General features: G+C 35.5%; 1 protein-coding gene across 8 annotated transcripts in view; it reads left to right on the top strand.

Moving 5' to 3' along the window:
• Nucleotides 1–23,932, top strand: part of PRKAA2 (protein kinase AMP-activated catalytic subunit alpha 2) — an 84,732-nt gene that overhangs the window by 7,913 nt on the left and 52,887 nt on the right. For 6 of the 8 annotated variants that reach the window (XR_007126378.1, XR_007126377.1, XM_047723610.1 and 3 more), the window contains exon 2: nucleotides 22,596–22,737. The exons of 1 other annotated variant lie outside the window; for it this stretch is intronic. Coding sequence is in view for 5 of the 7 variants with exons in the window: in XM_047723610.1 (XP_047579566.1) it covers nucleotides 22,596–22,737 (142 nt within the window). In the remaining 2 variants the exon portion in view is untranslated. Of the gene's footprint in view, nucleotides 1–9,536; nucleotides 9,674–22,595; nucleotides 22,738–23,932 lie in introns of those variants that run through there. One more of the 8 variants, XM_047723609.1, reaches the window with a different exon arrangement.

Genomic DNA, 23,932 nt, shown 5'->3' with positions numbered 1-23,932 from the left:
ATTTAATGAGGGATAGGAAGAGTTTGCTATCTTATGCTTTTTGTTTTTCTCTGGTCTCCTTTTATATTTCATCCTGATAAGGTCAGAAAATTCTCAGTCTCTAGATGCTGCTCACTGTCACCCTCTCCCATACACTGCTCCCAATGCATGTGTGTGAACATGTAATTTTTTTTTTTTTAGATTTTATTTATATTTATTGGACAGACAGAGATCACAAGCAGGCAGAGAGGCAGGCAGAGAGAGAGGAGGAAACAGGCTCCCCGTTGAGCAGAGAGCCCGATGTGGGGCTCGATCCCAGGACCCTGAGATCATGACCTGAGCTGAAGGCAGAGGCTTTAATCCACTGAGCCACCCAGGCACCCCTGAACATGTAATTTCTATTCCAGATCCTGTGCTAGCAATCACAGATCTCCTGAAAGGAAGAGGCAAAAGTTAGAAGGAAGAGAATGTGAACAGCAGCAGGCAGTTTTTATTTATGGATCATTTTCAGTGCCCTGTCTACTTAGAGAAGAACCACAGTTATACAGTTCATTTTTTTTTTTTAACTAGAGAAAATGTACTTTGAGCTAAAAATGTCTTTCTAATAAACTTCTCTTGATATATCTACATAAGTTAGCATTTTTGAAGTTTGATCATTTATCTCAATTACCTTAGTTTTTTGGACTTTGATCCGTTTCCAGTGCTGACACAGTGCTGCTTTATCTAGGTGTGTTTGTTTTTGTTGTGGTCTTTGCTGTTGTTTGGTTTTGGTTTTGGTAAAAATATGCCAAAATATTCACTTATCTTGTCATCCATGTCAGTTTTCCTTAAAGTATTGGTAGTATTTGTAGTGGTGACACTGCCCCATTTATTCTTCCAAGATTCCTGTGGTTTCCTTGATGATAGGGAAAGTATTTTGTAGAGAAAGTAGTTAATTTTTTTTTAAGTCAAGGTGATAATTTAATTTGACCTGGCAGAAGATCTAATCTCAAATCCTCTAAGAGGTAATGAGTAAGTAGGTGGCACAAGACTCCTAAAATATTGAATATGTTATAAATAGAGCAAATCTACCTGGTATGTCTTAGACACAAATACAAGAGCACCTTGAATCAGGTTGATTTTATAGATTTTATTAAATGACTGAACTGCATATATAAAGCAGTGTGTTTATTTTGAAATGTAGTGAACCATTTATTTTTAGTATAGTGTATGAAGGAAAGAATTTCAGGCAGCTCTTATCTCTGCTAATAATAGAAACGTTTTCACCCCTTCAAGGGAACAGTATTCTTGCTTAAGTGCTGTCTTATGTTTAACCATGTTTGCCTTGCCTCTGATAAATTTCACCATATTTCTTTAAGTGGTGGCTTTGTTTTTAGAGTGGTAATAATCCTTTTAATTCTGCCCTTAGATTTGTTTTTAAACAACCTTTTATATGGTTAAAGAAATTATCAAATCATGCAATAAACATGTCTCATTGTGAATGCCAATGTATTGACTTATGAAAATGCTTTTTTCAGAGTTTTTTCTTCATATTATTCATATAATTCTATGTAGTATTAAAAACATGAGTCATGTGCTCTCATTTAACATCACTCAATTCCTAAATTACAAAGTATTTATAAGGTAATTATCTAGCTGTCATAATTGAAAATCTGGAATTAGAAATTTTAAATATACCATAATTTTTTTCCAAATTCTTACTTCACTTGATACATACCATAAATATTAGTTAACTTCATTTTCTTTTTAAATGTTTGAGTATGACTTGGCACTATAAATTATTCCATAATTCACTTGTTCCAGACTTAGTTAATGAGATAATAAAATCAAAATATATTTAACATTTACTGTGTTTAGTCCTGTTGGATTTAAAGCAAAATATTTTTACCAGAGTTAAAAATGTGGCAGTGATACTACTATAGATGATTTACTAATTTAAAACAATGTGGGAAGTAATCATTGAGAATTTACCGAACTCAGTCTTGTCTCACATTTGAATTTGAAGCCAAATATATGATAAATCTACCTTTTACTCAGATTTACACCAGGCTGTCCTTAGTGCTTTACTAATTCACAGTTAGATGACATAACAGGTATACTGTATGCTGTAAACTTGATTTCAGCAAGAATTTGACTTTATGTCTTACAGTAGCTTTGTGGAGAAGATGAAGAAATGTGCTCTATGTGGCTTATTGCTGCTGAATAACTATTCCCAAGGAAAGTAGGTGTCATCCTAAAGGGAAATCTTGGACATTGACTTTAGTAATGATAATAATATTTCTTATTGGGGATGGTACAAAGCTAGATGAGATAATTAATAGACAAATTACAGAAGCAGAATTTAAATTTATATTGACTCTTGGATTGCTAGCAAAACCCAAGAAGGTGAAATTTAATAGGGACAGGTGTCAAATCTAGCACTTAAGTTAAAAACAAAAAATAGGCACATAAAAGTAGAACAGTTGATAGTAGTTCCTGAGATGCTGGAGTTTTAACTTACCACAAGCTTAGGAAGTATATGTTTTAAATTTAAAAATTGTTATTGGAGTGGAAATAGATGTATATTAATTGGTAGTTTTAGAGGGATCATAGTTCTTGCTGTACTTTGGGTTAAGCTAAAGTTTGAATATCGAGTTCATTTCTTGATGCTACAATTTGAAAAACTTGGCCAATTATATTTCATTGAGAGAATGACCAATAAGGCGAGCCCCAAAGGAATGCCATATGAGATAATGTAAAGCAAACATTTTTTTGTACTATTACAACATGTATTTTTAAGTGTAATAGCAGTTTTTAAATAGCTAAAGTACCATCATCTAGGAAAAGGAGTCACCATATTCAGTGATGTTTTGAAGGATACAATTGTGACTATTGGGTAAATATTTTAGGGAGGCAAATTATCCAGAATAATGAGGATGTTTCTGTCAAGGAACTTGTTTAAGAATGGTACCACTGGGGCACCTGGGTGGCTCAGTTGTTTAGTGTTTGCCTTTGGCTCAGGTCATGATTCCACGGTCCTGGGATTGAGTCTCATGTTGGCCTTTCTTCTCAGCAGGGAGTCTGCCTCTCCCTCTTCCTCTGTATCCTCCCTCTCCCCTCTCTCTTTTTCTCTCTCTCTGTCTCTCAAATAAATAAAATCTTAAAAAAAAAAAAAAAAAGAGGCGTCTGGGTGGCTCAGTTGGTTAAGCAACTGCCTTCAGTTCAGGTCATGATCCTGGAGTCTTGGGATTGAGTCCCACATTGGGCTCCCTGCTCAGTGGGAAATCTGCTCTCCCTCTGACCTCTCCACTCTCACAATCTCTCTCTCTTAAATAAATAAATAAAATTAAAAAAAAAAAAAGAAAGACATAAGATTTCTGTCATTGACATATTTACTTAGATTCTAGGTGGTTATCAAGATTCTAATTTTTTAATTTATTTATATATTTTTTGAATTTCAGTTTTTAAAAAAAGATATTTATTTGAGGGAGAGAGAGAGTGCATGCACTTGAACATGACTGGGTGGGGAAGGCGGGAGCAGAGGGATAAGAAGACTTTCTACTGAGCAGGGAGCCTGACGTGGGGCTTGATCCAGGACCTGGAGATCATGGTCTGAGCTGAAGGTAGATGCCTAACTGACTGAAACACCCTGGTTCCCCACAAAATTCCAGTTTTGAATGGAAGGTTGGCATAAATAATTTATAAAGTCTTTTTAAATTTTAATATTCTAATATTGCAAAAATAGTTTTTCTGATGTGATTAATTTCCACACCTGCTATGACTTCAGACTTGTTTTAAATCAACCTTGTAGTCAAGAACAATTAAAAAAAATTATAAAACCTGGAGAATGTAAAAATCTGTTTGAAGTCAGCCAGGACTTGGGTGGTCAGTATCTTCCCAGTGAGAAGAAAAATGCACTGGAGCAGGTCTGCTTTTTGTTTGGCTTTTCTGTTTGAGCCATTTGCTAATTTGTAATAATGGTATACATAAGAAGCCAAACAGCAGTTGCTGAAAGGCAGAGGAGACAAGCAGAAGTTGAGTCTTGGAGAGAAAGCTGTTGGAGTTCACAACTAATTAAGGATGAGAGCCACTGGTGAACAGTTGGGTTTCTGGTTGTAGCCCTCTGAGGACTGAAATTCTTTTTAGAATCAGCTTCATTACACACTTATTAAGATGATATGCCTCCTATTTTTATTCTCTGGAGGAAGATCATATCAGCTGGAGCTTCTAAAGCTTTTTTATGTACAATGTTGAACATTCCAGGAGATACTAAGATAATAGGAATAGACTCATGGGTAAATCAGATGTTAAAGTTACCAGACGTGCATTTTAACTGGATTACTATGTTGAAGATGGAGAGTTTTAGCAGAGATCTTGAATCTTTAAAAATAAATAAAGGAATTTTGTGACTGGAACATATAATAATTGAGTTAGGACTCCATGGATGCTTTAACAGCAGATTAGATTCTGTCGAAGAGAGAATTGGTGAACTAGAAGATAGGTCAGAAGAAATATCCAGACTGAAACAAAGAGAGTCAAAACGATAGAAAGTTATAAGGGACCTGTAGAAAAACAGTGAAAAGTCTAACATGTATTATTGGAACCTGTAGGTTAACAGTTCCTTGTAGGCTTAGGATCTTTTTCCACTATGGAAAGATGACATCAGGTTTACCTTCTTTTGATAAAGTTTCCAAGATAAATGTGGTTTCTCAGTTCTATTACCATAATACCAATATTTATTTTGAAAATAACCTGTGATTATTAAATTACAGCTGGACTGAGAGGTCTCTTAGGGGACATGTAATACTCCAAGGAACTGTATTACTACTTCATTATTCCACCATTATAAAACTTGTACAGAAAAAGATATTCCAGCTTCCCTTTATGATGTCTCTTCTAACTCAATGCACCCTCTTGTGGGAGGCTTAGAAGCTTCATGAATGGGCAGTTATTTGATGTGCTTACTGTTTGAGACATACAAATGCTGGAATAGATGGTATCGGTTCATGTGAGTGTCATCCCCCACAACCTACTCTGTGTGTGTGATGTGGGGTCTGGAAGCAAGGATTAGATGTTTTAAGAACTGATAAAGATGAGTTTGATTCTGCCATACTGATATGCTGTGTTTCTAGTCCTAAATTTTCTAAAAAACTAAGTAAAACTGGTGTTAGATCACTACCTATTGTGCCCCATGATCATGGATGTTATTTTGAACCCAAGACTACTGATGATCATACAGATTTGGACACTATGCAGTTCCGGAGGGAGGAGAGAGGCAATGGGGAAGAAGCAGTATTTGAAGAGATAATGGCAGAAAGTTTTCTAAAACTGATAAGCGTGTCAAGCCACAGATTCAGAACTCTGTGAAACCTAAGCAGAAAAAATAGAGGAAAATAATTCTTAGGTACGTCATTGGAAAACTGCGGAAAACTGGTTCCCTTTGCTTGAGGCTTTTTTATACTGGAGTGGACTGAATCTGTCTATGCAGAAATGAGAGATGATGTTAAGAGAGAATTTTTAAAAAAATTTTTTTAAGATTTTATTTATTTATTTGACAGAAAGATCACAAGTAGGCAGAGAGGCAGAGAGAGAGAGAGAGGGAAGCAGGCTCTCTGCCAACCAGAGAGCCCGATGTGGGGCTCGATCCCAGGACCCTGTGATCATCACCTGAGCCGAAGGTAGAGGCTTAACCCACTGAGCCACCCAGGCGCCCTTAAGAGAGAATCTTAAAAGTAGCCAGGAGATACTATCTTCAAAGGAACTATAAGCCAATTTTTTCAACAAAGCAAGGAAACAGTGGAGTGGTATCTTCAGGGAGGTGAAAGAAGTGAACCACCAGCCTATAATTTTATACCCAACAAAAATATCCTTCAAAATTAAAGGCAAAATACATTTAAGATTAGCATAATTTGAGAGAACTTGTCACCTGCAGACCCACAGTAAATGGAGCACCAAAGGGCATTCTTTCAGACAGAACAAAAACCATGGTTCCCCAGATGGAAGCAGGAGGAGATGAAGAACATCTCAAGGGTCAAATATGTGGGTAACTAAATAGATGCTGACTATACAAAATAATAATGTTTTGTGTGATATAAATATACATAGGAGTAAAATACAACAGAAAAAGTGGGAGATGAAACAGAGCCAAAGTGTTCTGAAGTCATTGATTGTCTACGAAATGGTAAAGATACTAATTTATACTAGATTTCTGGTAAGCCAGAGATGCTTGTTGTAATCTCTAGCGTAACCACTGAAATGAAAATCTAAAGGCCCTAGGGATAAAAAAAAAGTAGTTTGGTTCTCCTTTTGTTTTGGAATGCTAAGTCATTCCACAGTGTTACCTTATTTTTTATATAAGCTCTATTGAGAAATACTTGAACACTTTTACAGTGTAAAGCCAGTATAAACATAAGTTTTAAAAATGAAGCTGAATACAACATACCACATAATCAGTTCTCAAAGAAGTTAGCTGAACAGCCTTTGCCAAAAATTCACACCTTCAGGCTTTCCTGATCTATTTAAAATAGCACATTTTCCCACCTCCAGCCTGTCAGTCATACGGTACTTTATTTTCATTGTTCTCCATTCTATTACCATTATGTTTGTTTGTATTCTCCTCCTGAATATAAGTTCCATTTATACCTGTTTTCTCAGCATTTGGAAGAATTCCTAGTACACATTAGGTATTCAGAAAATATTTGTCAAGTAAATGAATGAACAAATGGATGCTTAGAGGGTAAAAACAGCTAGGAGAAAAAGATCTTCAAGTATATGAATTTGTTCTCTTAATAAAAATATGAGTGGATGTTACATACTGTACTACGGGACTGTTTGAGTCCATGTTTGATTTTCTTGACATTTGATAGCTCTTGATGAATACCTTTAGCCTGTCTGATCCACAGCGAGGGTACAGCCTTACCCCAGCCTGCGTTTTGTCAGAACATAGCCGTTTTCCTTACTTGATTCTTCTCATCCTTTGGCCCTCCTTCCTTAGCCTATCACCATTAGGCTTCATTCCTTCAGTGCCCTAATTTCTCAACTCAAGTGCTGGAGTTAAAAGGATTAACATGGAGTAAACACTCTTGTTATGTTATAATCAAGAGAGGCTGGTGGTTGCGAGGTAAAAGAATGTGAATTTTGAGCTTGGGCACTGCAGGCAGGTATAGCATCTTGCCACTCCCTGTTGTCTAATTCTGAATTTCTTCATCTGTTAACTGGGTGTAATAATATTTACATTATAGAGTTCTGGGAATTAAATAAGACACATATAAAGCACTTAACAGAACTTGTTTAATCAGTGGTGGATAAAAAGGAATAAAATCTTTTTGCTTCCTGTTCAGAACTATCCTTTAGAGAACTTTAAAGGGCTTTCAGGGAAAGGAAATTTGGAGAAAAGCAATGAGTCTATGTTTTGTTTCACCATGGGTGAAGAAGAAAGGAGCCTTGTGTTATTTTGGCAGGAGTCTGGAGATGGTAGAGGTCAGAACATATGTGCCTCAGACGACTCTCCTGACTCCAGAGTGAAAGCTCTTGATGCAATTGAGTAAGAATGGCTGCTGCCTGTCAGGGCCCTGCTTGCTGACACATACGATGCTTCTTGGACTTGTCAGAGCCCAAGTATGGATAGAATGTTATCCGAACATTCTTTCTTAGCCTTTTTATTAAGCTCTACCACATATACAGAGATGCATACATTCTAAGTGATTTTTTAAACCTATATTCTTAGTGAATATTTACAAACTAAACAAACACATAAAACCACTAAAGACGCAGAAAATGACCAGCATCCCACAAACCCCCTATTTGAGCCCCATTTTAGTTACTCTTTCCATCTTCCACCCCGACCAGGGGTAACTACTATCCGATTAGTTTCACCTTAAGTTTGTAGAGGGACACCTGGGTGGCTCAGTCAGTTAAGTGTCTGCCTTCCGCTTGGGTCATGATCCTGGACCCCTGAGATCAAGTCCCACATGGGGCTCCCTGTTCAGCAGGGAGCCTGCTTCTCCTGCCTGCTGCTCCCCCTTGCTTGTGATAGCTTTCTCTCTCTGACAACTTAATAAATATAATATTTTAAAAAACAAAACAAAAAAAACTTTGTAGAAAGAGTAACTATTTGTGACTGGCTTCTTTCACTTCAGCTTATGTCTATTGCACATTGCAGCATTTAGTTGTAATTTGTTAATTCTCATTGTGTATATTATTACATTAAGACTATACCATTATTTATCCTTTTTTTTTTTTTTTTTAAATTAGGCTCCACGCCCAGTATGGAGCCCACTGCGGAGGGGCTTGAACTCACAACCCTGAGATCATGACCTGAGCTGAGGTCAAGAATCACATGCTTAACCCACTGAGGCTACTCAGGTGCCCCTTTTTATCCATTCTGATACTGACAGGCCTGTGGGTAATTCATATTTACATTTTGCTTATTATGAATACTGCTGCTTTACACATTTTTTGGTTAAGATTTTATTTTTTTTTTGACAGGGAGAGACATAGCGAGAGAGGGAACACAAACAGGGGGTGTGGGAGAGGGAGAACAGTCTTCCTGCGGAGCAGGGAGCCCCATGCGGGGCTCAATCTTAGAACCCTGGGATCATGACCTGAGCTGAAGGCAGACACTTAATGACTGAGCCTATGTTTTACACATTCCTATACATGTCTTTTTTTTTCTATTCATAATATATTGCTGTATGGGTAAGCATACATATTCAAAATCATATCCTATAAATATTTCAGAAATACTGTTTTTTCCTACTTTTCAGATTTTTGTCATTACTAAGGCTACTTTTTTTTTTTTTAAAGACCTTATTTATTAAATTGTCAGAGAAAGAGAGCACAAGCACGGGGAGCAGCTGGCCGAGGAAAAAGCAGGCTCCCTGCTGAACAAGAAGCTGTATGCGAGACTCAATCCCAGAACCCTGGCATCATGACCTGAGCTGAAGGCAGATGCTTAACAGACTGAGCCACCCAGGCACCCACAAGGGCCACTTTTTGAATCATCAACCATAGTTTTCTAGAGTACCTATCCGTTTTTATTTAAGTTATTTTGAATCTGTGAACGATACTATAAACAGGTATTCACTGACATAACATTAGAGCTTTGGGTTTTTTCATTTGTCTTACAGTTTCACTTAGGAATTTCACAATGTTGTAAACACATAGTATACTGCTTTTTAAAAACTTTGATCTTTATAAGGCTTATTTTATTTAAGATATTCTACATTTGTAAGTATGAAATCACTGTTCAGGAATAATTGTCATATTATCATATCCTTGATAAACATCTTTTATGTTGTTTACTAATTTGGTCAAGTGATTTTTTTTAGCTAATGATTGATACATGTTTAGGCAAATGTGTCTTTTTTACATAGTTATTTGTTCAAAATAATTTAGAAGTAACCTTTATAAATATGAAAGGTTTATGAGACCTTGAGTTTGAGAGAAGAATCTCTTTTTTTCTGAAGTATAATTTTTGGTTTTAAAAAATCAAGTTTTATTTGGAATATATGGTATGTTTTTGAGAAAAGGATTTTGTTGTATTGTTTTATTTTTTAGTCCACATGCTGTTTCCAGTCATTTTGCCAGTGGCAACAGAACTCTTTAGGACTCTTGAAAAATGAGAAAGAAACAAACTCTGCCCCCTGAGAATAGCTTTGGAGATAGGAAGATACTTGAATCACAGCTCTAGCATTAATTTCTTATATGAATTTGGGTAAGTTTCTTAAGTTCTGTGATCCTCAGTTTTCCCCACAAGGCCTTGTAGTGTTTAAATAAGAAAATGTATACAAAGTACTTGTAGGCACACTTGTAGGCACACACGTATATATGAAGTGCCCAGTGTGCTGTAACCACTCATTATTGTTATCATATGCCTTTGAGAAATACCTTTCTTCGTATTGATATCATAGCCACTTTTCTCCAAATTCCTTTATTTCCTGAGCCCCAAACTTGTATGCTCCTTTTGCCTTGCTTTTGGAGACCCCTCTGGTTCCTTTCCTCAGCACCCTATACTTTTCCTTCCATTTCTTGGATCTTTGGTACTGAAAGCATAAGTCCATGGACCAGGACAATAGAGAGCTTTTTATAAAGATCTCAAAGCACTTGATAACTCTGTATACATTTCTGCTGTATATACATAGCAGAAATTTAGGAGTGGATCACTGAGCCAGAGTATACATGTTTAGTTTTAGTAGTTACTGCATATTCTGCACCAATTTACACTTTCCCCATGTGTTTGCAGTAATTTATATTCCCACCAGCAATAGAGAAGTTCATCACTCTGTATATTCACCAGGGCTTGGTATTGTTTGTTTTTTTAACTGTTGCTGAGTAGGCATATTGTGATATTGTATTATATTGTGGTTTTAATTTACATTTCCTTGGTGACTAAACATACTGAGCACCTTCTTATGTGTTTATTGACTAGCTACATCTCCTCTTTACCAAATTTATTTTCCTGGAAGATATTTGATTTCTTCTGAAATGCCTAGACTTTAAATAAATTGCAGTCCTGGTGCTGATGGTGATTTCTTCTGTTAATACTTTTCCACATTTAGGGAGCTCCTGGAATGTAGTACCACAAGGGATTCCTTGGAACTTAGAATGTGTAGATAATACTTTTATACTTTGTCTCTGACAGATATTTGTTGGTTTTTCTCATATATGAGAGATTAGCACACCCAATTTGAAATCCCCTCTCAAATTCTAAAGCTGCAAATCAAGTAGTATATGAAACCTAAATTATATGTTCAAACAACCATTAATGTCAGTCATGCATTCCATCCATACAGAAAATAGTTACTGAATGTCAATTGTATGTTAGGCACTGTGCCAGATGCTGCAATACAAAGAAAAATGAGACACAGACCCTGCTCTGCAGGAGCTGATTGGTTTAAAGAGGGAGATCAATAGCAACAACTAGATAGGTAATTATAGCCCTTGATGTTAAGTGCTATCATGGAGAGGAGTGCAGTTGTGCATTGGAGGGTCATTTAATCCAGGCAGTTGAGTTGTTGGGATGATGGGGGAATGGGGGTGGTGTTTCAGGAATGCTAACTGGAATGGTACTTGAGGTAAACTTCAAAAGACAAATGAAACTTGGATAAGTGAGACATTGGAGATTGATGATCAGGGACACAAATGGTTCACATGTTTAACTGAATTCATTTACTGTACTCAACAAAATTCTACTTAAATTTACTAAATGCTTATCATGATCTAGATATATTGTTAGCCTTGGAAATTAGAGAAAGCACAGCCCTGATGGGGAATTCAGAATGGTTCTAAATGACTGAAGTATACCATTTGACTTGAAGGAATGGTGAAAGACAATACTGGAAAGTTACATAGGTGCCTAACTATGTATAACATAAATACTATTCTTATTTATGAAACTAAATGAAGCCTCCACTATTAGTCATTCAAATTACCTCCTTGTTCCAGTTTTCCAATTATGTACACAGAACATACTAAGATAGGTTCTAGCTTACTAGTAGTATCAGTGGAACCTTCATTTTGTGTGGTACCATAATTTGACCTATCTCAGAACTTCTGTCCATCACCATTATAAAAAGTTCTTGAATCTTCCCTTTGCTTTTTATTTCAGTCATCTTGCCTTATCTGCACCTGGAGGTATACAGAAGACTAATCTTTCTTGCTATTGAATATTTCATAATGTATTCCCAAATTTTCTCCCTTGCTCCTTAAACCTAGGGTCAGTTTCAAGGTCTCACCCTAAGATTGTTAGGCCATGAAAGGAATCTTATAGCTAAGGCACTGAAAAAGCCCACTCTAACTAGAAGAGCTATGTCCCTAGCATCTCAACTTGAAATTCTGAGCCCCACTGCACCCAACCCCAAGTCATTATTATATATAGTGTTTAGATTCTATAGTACTTTTAACATAGTATTATTTTAGACATGAGTGAAATCTGTTGGGTAATCATGGGATGCAATATACTCTGTAATCAATATATAATCATTATGAACCTAGGTTTTAGAATCAGACAGACTTGGATTTAAATAAGGATTTTTTAAAAAGATCTTATTCATTTGAGACACACACAGAGAGAGAGAGAGAGAGAGAGAGCACAGGCAGCAGGGGGAGGGGCAGAGGAAGAGGGGGAAGCAGCCACTGAGCTGAGCAGAGAACCCAGTGTAGGGGCTCAGTCCCAGGACCCCGAGATCATGATCTGAACTGAAGACAGCTGCATAACCAACTGAGCTACCCATGCGCTTCTTAAATACTGATTTTGTTTATCACTTGTCATTTTTAATGTCTGTAAGCCTTAGTTTTCTGTAGAATTTCCTCGTGGGGTTATTATAAGGTTAAAATGAAGTAATGTATGTAAAAATGTTTAGCATGTGTGGATATATATAGACATACAGCTGTTAGTTGTACTTCCCAGATTAATGGGAAAGAACCATTAGCTATTCTCAAATAATCCCCACTAAAAATTACACAGGATCTTGCTATCTGAGGTTTGTATATGCTTTTGAGAAAGATCTGGGTTGCAGTTAAAAGCTGTAGTCATGGGACACCTGGATAGCTCAGTGGTTAAGCATTGGCCTTTGGCACAGGTCATGATTCTGGGGTCCTAGGATCAAGCCCTGTGCTGGGGACCCTGCTCATTGGAGAGCCCATCTCTCCCTCTCCATCTACTGCTCCCCCTGCTTGTGTTCTCTTTCTGTCTCTCTCTGTCAAATAAATGAATGAAATCTTTAAGAAAAAAATCCTGTAGTCATGTTGAAGAATGATGCCCATCTCTTTTGTACTTGGTCATGTGCTTTCACTTAGAGACCCTCCCGAGGGACTTAGTATATTTTTGTGGCCTAAATTTTAAGTCAGGTCATCCCAAATGCACCCTGAAAATTTTAGGAAACTTCTTTAGCTATACTGAGTAATATGGTGATAGACTTGATTTTATTTGTTTAGGCTAATAATTTTGTGGGAGCATAGCACTACATGTTCCACTACATGTGGGAGCATAGCACTGTCACGTTCCAATGAGGTGATACGTTTCAAGGGTCAGAAAATCTTACACATTTTGTACATAGGTCAGGGACTTTGTATAGGCATAGGAAATATCATATGAAGCTATTGGGCCTGTGAAGTATATAAAATTAAATTTTTTTGTGGACTGAAGCTTTGTCTTTGGTGACATAGTTCAAATTATCATATAATATGTACATGACCTTTACAGCAGAGGGACATTTGACAACCCTTTGCTTTTGTTTGAGCCTAGTGAGAAAAAGATCATAATTCAGGCCTAAAATAGTACTTTTATTTTGTAATTGTTCCTTTTCTTTGTTTTACTGGATATAGTAATAATCTTATATGATATATTAAAATTGAATGGGGAAGTAGTTACTATGAATTAGTATGGAATAATGTATAGGAAGAGAGTGTTTCCCATTATACTTGATAAAATTGTAGGGTCTGTGCTTGTAAAAAATGCTAGACTTTATTGCGGATAAGACTAGAAACTAGAAACTTGAAAAGTTTATTTCGTCTTTCTACAAAACAGTCATGTATTTACAACTACATAACACAGTTATATGAAGTCCTATATGTTGTGCATCCAGAAAAATGTAGAGCTGGAAAACATCCAGGAAATGGCAACTAAAATAATCAGGAGAGTAGAGTGGCATAAAAGACTTACATCCTTCAGTGTGGAATGACCCTTAGGGACTCTGAAAAACAATCTGAGGGTTTTGAAGGGGCGGTGGGGTGGGAGGTTGGGGGAGCCAAGTGGTGGGTATTACGGAGGGCATGTGTTGCATGGAGCACTGGGTGTGGTGCATAAACAATGAATTCTGTTAACGCTGAAAAGAAATTTAAAAAAAAAAAAAGAAAAAGAAAAATCTTAGAGCTGGAAGGGGAATTAGACTTGATCTAGTCCAACCTGTAACTTAATGCAGGAGTCTCTCGAATGGTAATCCTGACAAATGGGTGAGCTTCTTTTGTTTGAGTATTGGACAGTACATGCTGCTGGGTTTAAATCCTGGCCTTACCACTTCATAGCTGAACAACTGTGGGAAAATTCTTAACCTCTCTGTGCTGCATTTTCCAGACTTGCTGCTTATTGGTAGTAGCTTTGTCCCTTGCAATGGGTGAAGACTACAGGGGATCTGACCTCCAGCCCCTCCTATCTGCCACTGAGAGATGAACTGAGAATCAAGTAAATGTTAGTGTTGCAAAGCCTGTGAAAAAAGAACACTCAGTATATGATTTCACAATATGTGGAATTTAAGAAACAAAACAAACAAGCAAAGGGAAAAAAACCAGAAAGGCAAACCAAGAAACAAACTCTTAACTACAGAGAACAAACTGATAGTTACCTTAGGGGAAGTCAGTGGGGGGATGGAGATTAAGGAGGACACTTGCTCTGAAGGGCGTGGGGTGGTGTGTGGAAGTGTTGAATTACTATATTGTATACCTGAACACCTGTACACCTGAAACTAATATTACACTGTATGTTAACCAGCTGGAACACCCAGGCATCCCTGAACTAGAACTCTGATATACACTGGTGAGAGTACAAAGCTGGGAAAGTTTAAATATAAACTTGTTTGTAAGTTTATTTAAATATAAATATATTTATATTATATTTATATATTATATATTTAGATATATGATACATATTTATATAATATATATTTTATATTTATAAATTTATTATATTTATATAATATTTATATTTAAATATAAACTTACCACACAACCCAGCAGACCAATATTGAATAGAAATAGAAATCTACCCAAGAGAAATGAAGACACATTGGCCTCACCTACACAGTCTCACCACAGACACAAATAGTAGACTTATTCATAATCTCCAAAAACTGGAAATTACCCATATGTCCATCAACGGGTGAATGGATAAATAAATTGTAAAATACACATACAAAACATTATTCAGCAATAAAAATGAATAAATTGGTGTATACGAAAAGAAAAAATCCACAAAAGTGGATGAATCTCAGAAGTATTAACACATAAGAAGCCAGAGTTGAAAGGCTACATACTGTATAGTTTCGTTTATGCAATATTCAGAAAAATACTACAGTAACATTAAACAGATCAGTAGTTGGCAGGGATTGGGGTGGAGGAAAGGGACTAACTACGAAAGGATATGGTGGAAATTTTATGTGATGATGTAAGTAAGCTACAATTGATTTTAGTAGTAGTTACATGACCATACATGTTTGCCAAAATTATGGTACTATATGAGGGACAAATTTTAAACTTCAATAAAATGACTTAAAAATTGTATAGTCAGGCTACAGTGTTATGTTAAGTGGGAAATTTCTTTGAGTTGTGGTAATTTTCAGTATAGGTTGGAGTGGTGAAAAGGGAGGTGTGGAGAGGATTCCTAGAGCAGCTGACTGTTGAAAGAATTTCTATCAGTTTTTTTAAGATTTTATTTATTTGAGAGAGAGTCCGAAGGGAGCAGCAGTGGGAGAAAGAAAAGTAGACACCCCACTGAGCGGGAGCCCAATGTGGGTCTCCATCTCAGGACCACGAGATCATGACCTGAGCCAAAGGTGGCGCTTAATGGACTGAATCACCCAGGTGCCCCAGTGAATTGCAGCTCTGCTTCTTGAACAATATAAATGAGTTTCATTCTTCTCTATGACAGCTCTTCATCTCATCAAATGTAAAAATCCTAAAAGGCATGGATAGTGTAGGTATGGATTTTTTCGCATAAAATTCCATGGCTTTCGGGAGTATTTTGTGTAATTTGGCTATAATTTAGGAAAAGCAAAATGAAACACGAATGAATGGTAAATTTGTAGAACTCTTTAATCCAAGAAATTGTGTGGGCTATAAATTTATTTCTGTTAGTTCAGGGATGGTAGTTCAGCAAAACTGAACATTTGAAATAAGTTCACACGTTTTGAATTTTAAAATATGTTAAATAGTGAATTAATTCTATTCAGCTGAATGGCAGACAGCTTCAGAAAAGTGGCTTAAACAGGATAGTATTTTTCTCTTTTACAACAATCTGAGTAGGTGGACAGAATGTTGTCCTACCCAGTGACATCAAAAACATGGGTTTCTCTCTTCTGTTGCTTCCCACCTGCCTAACCCTGTCCTCAGGGTTCACGGTGGTGGCTTTGGCATTCCAGGCTTTAGGATGGAGGAAGGAATGAATAAGCTTATGAGGGGCATTTCTGCTTACATATTATTGGCCAGAATATAGTGACAGGGCCACATTTAGTTAAAAGAGATGCTAGGATGCAGTCTCTACTCTGGGTAGCCATGTGCTCGGGTATAATTCAGGAGTCTTTATGTCTGGGAAGGAAGGATAGAATAAATACTGGGTATGACAGAACTACTTTGTTCACTTCTCATGTACAGTGCTTACCATGGTAGGCATTCATTAAATAGTTGTTCCATGGATAGACATCCCTTACTGCTTATATTGATCTGGATATTTACTCCGAGTAATGATAAATCATGGCAAATTTGTCCATCCCTGCTATTTTTTTTTTTTAAATGTTCTTTCTTATCTGTGTTCCCCCTTTACAAAGAAAGTATTCCTAATAGCCTGCAGACAGATTTAATACCAGCTAATTTATTTTAGCTCCTTTATTGCTGATATTTTTTCCCCTACTAAAATTTGGAGTCCTGTGAAACCTCTCTTTTCATGTGTATTTGATCAACATAGTCCTGGCATGTGGAAAGTATTCAGTAAATGTTTTTAGATTGAATAAATGAAATAAAACTGATGAATCCAAGTCTTTTTTTTTTTTTTTTCAATTACTTCCTTAGAAAAGTTTATGGCTGTAATACAGAAGAAATTCTTGGTCTTAAATCTGTTTTTCTTACAAGATTTTTAGGAGTATTCATTTGGCTTTCATGTAGAATATGATGATGAGATAATTTGGATTTAATTATTAAAAGTACTAATTCACTTATGCACTTATGTTATTAAGCAATAGGGACAATATAGTTCAGCAAAAAGAAGAGGCATTCATAATATATTTGACTCTTTTTTTTTTTTTAAAGATTTTATTTTTAAGCAGTCTCTGTACCCAACATGGTGCTCAAACTCACAACCCCAAGATCAAGAGTCGGTAGGTTCCATTGACTGAGCCAGCCGCGCTCCCCCAGTACATTTGACTCAATATCAGATATCCAATTAACATATCAACATCCCTGTTTCAAGAGATAATGTCATTTCTTTTCCAGTGTTTCATGGAGGAAAATTTCTTCAGATAGAGAGATGAGTCCATTGTTTTCTCAGATGTCATAAAGTCATGCTTTAAAAAAAAATTACTTTTAGAAGTTTTTCTCAGCTTTATTTAGGTATGACTGATAAAATTGTAGACACTTAAAGTGTACCTCATGATGATTTGATATATATATAGTGAAAAGATTTCTCCCATCTAGTTAATTAACACACCTGTCAACTCTTTTTTATTAAGCATGTAAAAGTACATATGAAAATAATATGTTTGTATATATATTCTATATATTTATATATAGATGAACATTTAAATTCTTTAGCAAATTTCAGTTATACAATACAGTGTTTTCAACTGTAGTCACCAAGTTTACATTAGATCCTCAGATCTTATTCATCTTATAGATGAAAGTTTGTATATTTTTACCAAGCTCCACTTTTCTACAAGTTTGCTTTTTTTAGAAGATTCCACATATAAGCAATATCATGCAGTGTTTCTTTATCTGGCTTATAAGCCAGAAACATAATGCCTCAAAGTCCATTCATGGTGTCACAAACAGGACTTTCTTCTTGCTCATGATAATATTGCTCAGTGTGTGTGTGTGTGTGTGTGTGTGTGTGTGTGTGTGTGTATCATTTCTTCATGCATTTGTTGACAGACACCTAGGTAGTTTCTATGTCTTGGCTGTAGTGAATAATGCTGCAGTGAACATGGAAGTGGGGGTATTTCTCTGATATCCTGTTTTCATTTTTTTAAATATATATTCAGAAATGGGATTGCTGGATCATACGGTAGTTCTCTTAAATTTTTAAGGAACCTCCATACTGTTTTTTATAGTGGTTGTACCAATTTATATTCCCACCAGCAGTACACAAGGGTTCCCTTTTTCCCCCCACATCCTTGGCAACAGTTACCTCTTGTCTTTTTGGTAACAGCTATTCTAGCAGATGTGATTTTGATTTGCATTTCCTTGGTGATTATTGATGTTGAGCACCTTTTCATGTATTTGTTGGCCATTTGTATGTCTTCTTTGGAAAAACGTTTATACAGTTTCTCTATTTTTTAATCAGTTTGTTTTTGTTTTTGTTTTGCTATTTAGTTGTGTGAGTTCTTTATATATTTTGGATATTAACCCCTTATCAGATAGATGATTTGCAAATATTTTCTCATATTCTGTAGATTGCCTTTTCGTTTTGTTTCCTTTTCCGTGCAAAAATTTTTTAGTTTGATGTAGTCCTACTTGTTTATTTTTTGCTTTTGTTGTCTTGGTTTTTTTTTTTTTTTTTTTTTGTCATATCTAAAAAAAAAATTGTCAAGACTTTACATCAAGGATCTTACCACCTATGTTTTCTTCTAGAAGTTTTATGGTTTCTTAATTTGTTTTGAGTTGATGTGTGTGTAATGTGTAACATAGGGTTCTAGTTTCATTCTTTGATATGTGGCTATCCAGTTTTCTCAGCAGCATTTATTGAAGAGGTTATCCTTTACCTATTTTATGTTCTTGACTCCTTTATTGTAAATTAATTGACTCATCTATGCATAGGTTTATTTCTGGGTTCTCAATCCTATTCTGTTGAGCTGTGTGTCTGTTTTTAGGCTGGTATTAGACTATTTTGATTACTATAGCTTTGTAATATGGTTTGAAGTTTGGAAGTGTGATTTGATTCTTCTTACTTTGTTGTTCTTTCTCAAGATTGCCTTGACTTTTTGGGGTCTTTTGTGGTTCCATATAAACTTTAGGATTGTTTCTTCTGTTTCTGTGAAAAATGCCATTAGAGTTTTGATGGGGATTGTGTAGAATCTGTAGGTTGCTTTGTCTGTAGAGACATTTTAACATTATCGGTTCTTCTGTCTGTGAACGTGATGTATCGTGTCTTCTTTTATCAGTATCTTAAAATTTTCAGTGTACAGATCTTTCACCTTGGTTACATTTATCAAGTATTTTTTTCTTTTGATACAATTGTGAGATTGTTTTCTTAATTTCTCTGATAATTCATTTTTAGTGTATGGAAACACAACTGATTTTTGTATATTGACTTTGTATACTGCAGCTTTATTGAATTTGTTGACCAAGTAATCCTTCATTTTTTTTTTTAAAGATTTTATTTATTTATTTGACAGAGAGAGACAGCGAGCAAGATAGGGAACACAAGTGTGTGGAGAAAGATAGAGAGAAGCAGGCTTCCCGCTGAGCAGGCAGCCCGATGTGGGGCTTGATCCCAGGACCCTGGGATCATGACCTGAGCCAAAGGCAGATGCTTAACAACTGAGCCACCCAGGTGCCCCAGTAATACTTCATCTTTAAATTTTTTTTTTTTGAGTAATTTCATTCACTTTCTGGTTTCTTTGTTGTTTGGTTTATGCATATAGCATTAAAAAACAAAACATCCATCTGTTTGACTGTTACAATCTGCTCTTACACTCTTTGCTCTGGAAAGAGCATATATGTTCTCAGTAGTCAGTAGTTTCAATTATCAAATGGGGAAAGAGGAATTGAACTCTTTTTTTTCCCCTTTTTTTTTAATTGACAAGGAGATGCAGCATTGGTTACTTTCATTGAGGTTGTCTGAGATTTGAGGAGAGAGACCTATTTTTTAGGCCATGCAGGCAAGTGTTTGGGTTTTATGAAATTCCCAAAGGTGAGTACTAAACTACCCAGGGATCAAAAAACCATTTAGGTTATTTTAATTGAGTAGAAATTCCCTGAAATTGAGTCAGCCATAAAAAAGAATGAAATCTTGCCATTTGCAACAAGATGGATGGATCTAGAGCATACAATGCTAAGTGAAGTCAGAGAAAGATAAATGCCATATGATTTCACTCATATGTGGAATTTAATAAACAAATGAACAGAGAAAAAGAACAAAATAGATTGTTAAATATAAAGAACAAACTGGTTGTTACCAGAGGGGAGGAGAGTGGGGAGTTGGGTGAAATAGATGAGGGGGATTAAGAATACACTTATCTTAAAAAAAAAATACACTTATCTTGATGAACATTGAGTAATGTTTAGAATTGTTGAATTCTATATTTTACACCTGAAATTGATACAACACTGTATGTTAATTGCACTAGAATTTAAAAAATTAACTGAAAAAGGACGTCCCTGAAATTGATATTTTTCTGGAGTTCTAGAAACATATTTTGGAATGTGAGGATAGATTGCTTGAACTTGATATGATGGCTACCAGTTTATTTTATATGTAGGTAAAATAACTCTCAAGCTTCTCTAAAGTTTTTGAGATGATAATTTACTACTTGAGAAAGTTATAAAGGTAAAAATAATCTTCAATGACAAGAAACTCAGTTCTTCCTAGGTCAGCCCATTTCATGTTTGAATTGTTCTCACTGGGAGCATTATTATGTGTAGTTAACCATGCTTCCTATGAACTGAAGTGAGGAAACTTGGGATCACATGTTGTGCCAGCTTGTACTGCATCACTTCTGTTGAGTTACTTCTCTGTGCCTCAGGTTTCTCATTACTACAGTGGAGGACAGTAACACTCAATAGAGTTGTGGGGTTGAGTGAGCAGAGTAGTTAGTACTTAGAATAATGCTTGGCACAGAATAAGCAGTAAGTGTTGTCACGTCTATTATTGTTATTAATGTATTTGTTTTAATGATTTTGAAACTTGACTCCAAGAATTAGTTAAGAGATTGTCAACTGTCTCTTTGATTTCTAGCATATAGGCTGTGTGTCATCAAGTAAAATAGAGGACATAGGTTTGGTAGAGGAAGGGAAAGAAGATGCTGAGTTTACTTCTGAACATGCTGAATTTGAGGTGTTTGTGGAACAATATATACTGAGATACATGAATTTGAAGAAAAGGGCAGAGTCCTTGGCACATGGTTGATAATTACAACTATGAGAGACGGGCTAGATAACTTAAGGATCTACTTTGGTTATAGATTAGAAACCTGGGGACCCTAAACTTTAAAGAACAGGTGAAAGCTATAAAGCATACCATCTGAGAGTTAGTAGAAGAAACTGGAGTGAGAAGTGCCACCAAAAAGAGAGAGTGATCAATGTTGTCTATTGCAACAGAGATTGCAGTGATCTGAGAATTGGAAGGTATACATGGCTTGATAATTAAAGGGTCTTTTGTGAACCTTTGGTTTCAGTTTAGAGGAGTGGAGGCAGAAGCCAGATAGCAGTGATGTTAGAAGGGTGAAAGAGGAGGAGGCACAGACAATAAATGTACACTACTGTTTTGAGAAATGTTGGTGAGACAAATGTTGAAAACTAAAGGAAGATGGACAGGATAATGATGGGCTAAGGAAAAGGAGCTATTAGAAAAGAAAATGGTTGAGTATCAGGAGAGTGTAGAAGAGGTGAGTTCAAGGCCACAAGTTGGTGATACTGGCCTTGAACAGGAGAAGGGTGAAAACATCTAAGACTGGAGCGAAGAGAAATGTGGATATAACCAAGCCTTTAAGATAGAGGAAATCACTCCTATGGACTTGATTGCCCCCAAAGAAATGAAAGGGGAATTTGCTACAAGGAGTCGATGGTTGACTATGTGTTGTGAGGTGAATGGTCAATGTTTAGAATAGTAATTGAGGGAAATAGGAGGGGAGGCTGACAAATTTGTTTTCTGATAGAGGGATTTTTCATCTGAGCAGTATTTGGATATTACTAGTAGTATGGATACTGTGTGTTTCATGAAAGGGGAAGGACTATTGTTTCATTTAATGCCATGTAGATTTTTTTAGCGTATATTATGTACAAAATACTGTTCTTTGTACTTCTGGGAGTCAAATGAATATTGACTGCCTTACTCAAGGTGGGGATGGATATGTGTTCATAGCTCATGTCTTATGATTTGTTAAAACCACAAATGTTTACCATAGCCTAAAAATGATAAATGATACATGAGCTTTGTAAACATGCTATAAGGGTTTGAAAGAAGTAGAGACCCCATTAAATAGGAGGAAATAGGAAAGCTTTATGGAAAAGACAAAAAATACATAAAATAAGGGCTACATGTGTATTTTCTGATAAAGAAATAATGAAACCGGTTATAAGTTTTTAATTTCTTATAGCAGTCATTTATTCTTCTATAATATAATGACTAGCATTAACCAGGAATGAAGAAATAAAGAGATTAATAAAACATAGTGAATTCTGCTCTATCCAAAAGATGTTCCAAACTTGGTTATTTTTTTGTAGTGTTAAAGAATTCAGTAATCCTTTCAACAAATATTTAATGAACATCTCCTGTTAGGTACCTAGGATATAGAGAAGACCAAGATGCAGTTTGTTTCCTCAGGGAGTGCATACTCTAGTAGAAGAAACAGAAATAAAAAGAACTTAAGTTCTATGCAGTAGATGATATGAAAGTGGTGTATATGAGTAGAGAGATTTGGGGTTACAGTGGAAGGAGGAATGAATAAATGATTACATTGCTATGACAGCAAGTTTTTTCCTTTTCTTTTCTTTAGTTGGAGAACATCAATTGACAGGCCATAAAGTGGCAGTTAAAATCTTAAATAGACAGAAGATTCGCAGTTTAGATGTTGTTGGAAAAATAAAACGAGAAATTCAAAACCTAAAACTCTTTCGTCATCCTCATATTATCAAACTGTAAGTATTTATGTACCTGAAAATGCAAAAGAGAAACTGTCTTGAAATATTTCCTGTGAATTTAGAAAAAATTGTGTATCTTTAGTTAACTTGTTATGAAAGTATAAATCTTTTTTAGTATTTACATTCAGCAAATATTAATTCATTTAGCCTCCATCAATCCTTTCTTGTATACTTTTAGTTTATAAACAAAAGTCATTTTTCAAAACTGGTATTGTTTTCAAGTGATGAATGCCGCCTTGGAAGTTGACTCTACTCTAGTATTCACTTTGAAGGGCACTTAGGACTTTGATATTCCTAAATTCATTTTATTATTTTTTTTCTAGTCTTTTTTTCATTAGCATCACAGTGATTTGTTTTAGGAAAAGATAAAATGTAACTGTTTAAGATTATCCATCATCATATATTACTTCCAAAACTGCAGGAATTACTGTGACTACTGATAGCAAAGCTCTTAGGAAGGCAGGTGAATTTTTTTTTTGATAGGACAAGTTACAAACTTAAAAGGTAATATGAAGAGATTGATAAAGCTGATTAATTATATTGAAAGAAATAATTTAAAATTGATTTGACCTAGAAAAAGTAGATACTGAGTATGTAACAGTATTCTTTGAAATCATTTAAAGTTGTAGTATAATATTTAGTGAGAAAATGTGATATGCTAAACACTGAAAATTGTCTTCTTTTTCATCTTAAAGCTTGGATAGAGTTTTGTAAAATAAATATTAATCTTGTTAAGTACCTGCTTATGGCTAGGAACTGTGTTGAGTATTTTACAGATACAATTTCACTTTATCCTCATGATACCTATAGAGTAGGTATTATTGTTTTCAATTTATAAATAAAGAAATTGCATATCTAAAGAGTATCAGCAATGTATCTAAGGTCAAAGAGCCAGTAAGTTGAGGAGCTGGTTGTTGAGTTCATATCTGACTCCAAATGCTGTGCTATTAGTGCTTTACTCCAGTACTCCAGTCTTTCTCAAAACAAAGTTATATGAGTTCCTTTTAGGGAAAAAATAAATTTGTGGATCCCTGGTTTTGATTTATTTTTAATATATTGTTACTTAAGTATATACTTAAGTATATTAAGTTTACTTAGTAAAAGTTAGGTATAATAAACTCCATATGCTTAGAGCTTTGACACAATTATGAAACCAAGATAAATTCACAATTTAAATATAATACAATGAAGT

Source organism: Lutra lutra, chromosome 4 (genome assembly GCF_902655055.1).
Source record: "Lutra lutra chromosome 4, mLutLut1.2, whole genome shotgun sequence".
NCBI classification, from domain to species: domain Eukaryota; kingdom Metazoa; phylum Chordata; class Mammalia; order Carnivora; family Mustelidae; genus Lutra; species Lutra lutra.
The sequence above is the reverse complement of the archived record's forward strand: the minus strand, read 5'-3'. Positions and strand labels throughout refer to the sequence as shown.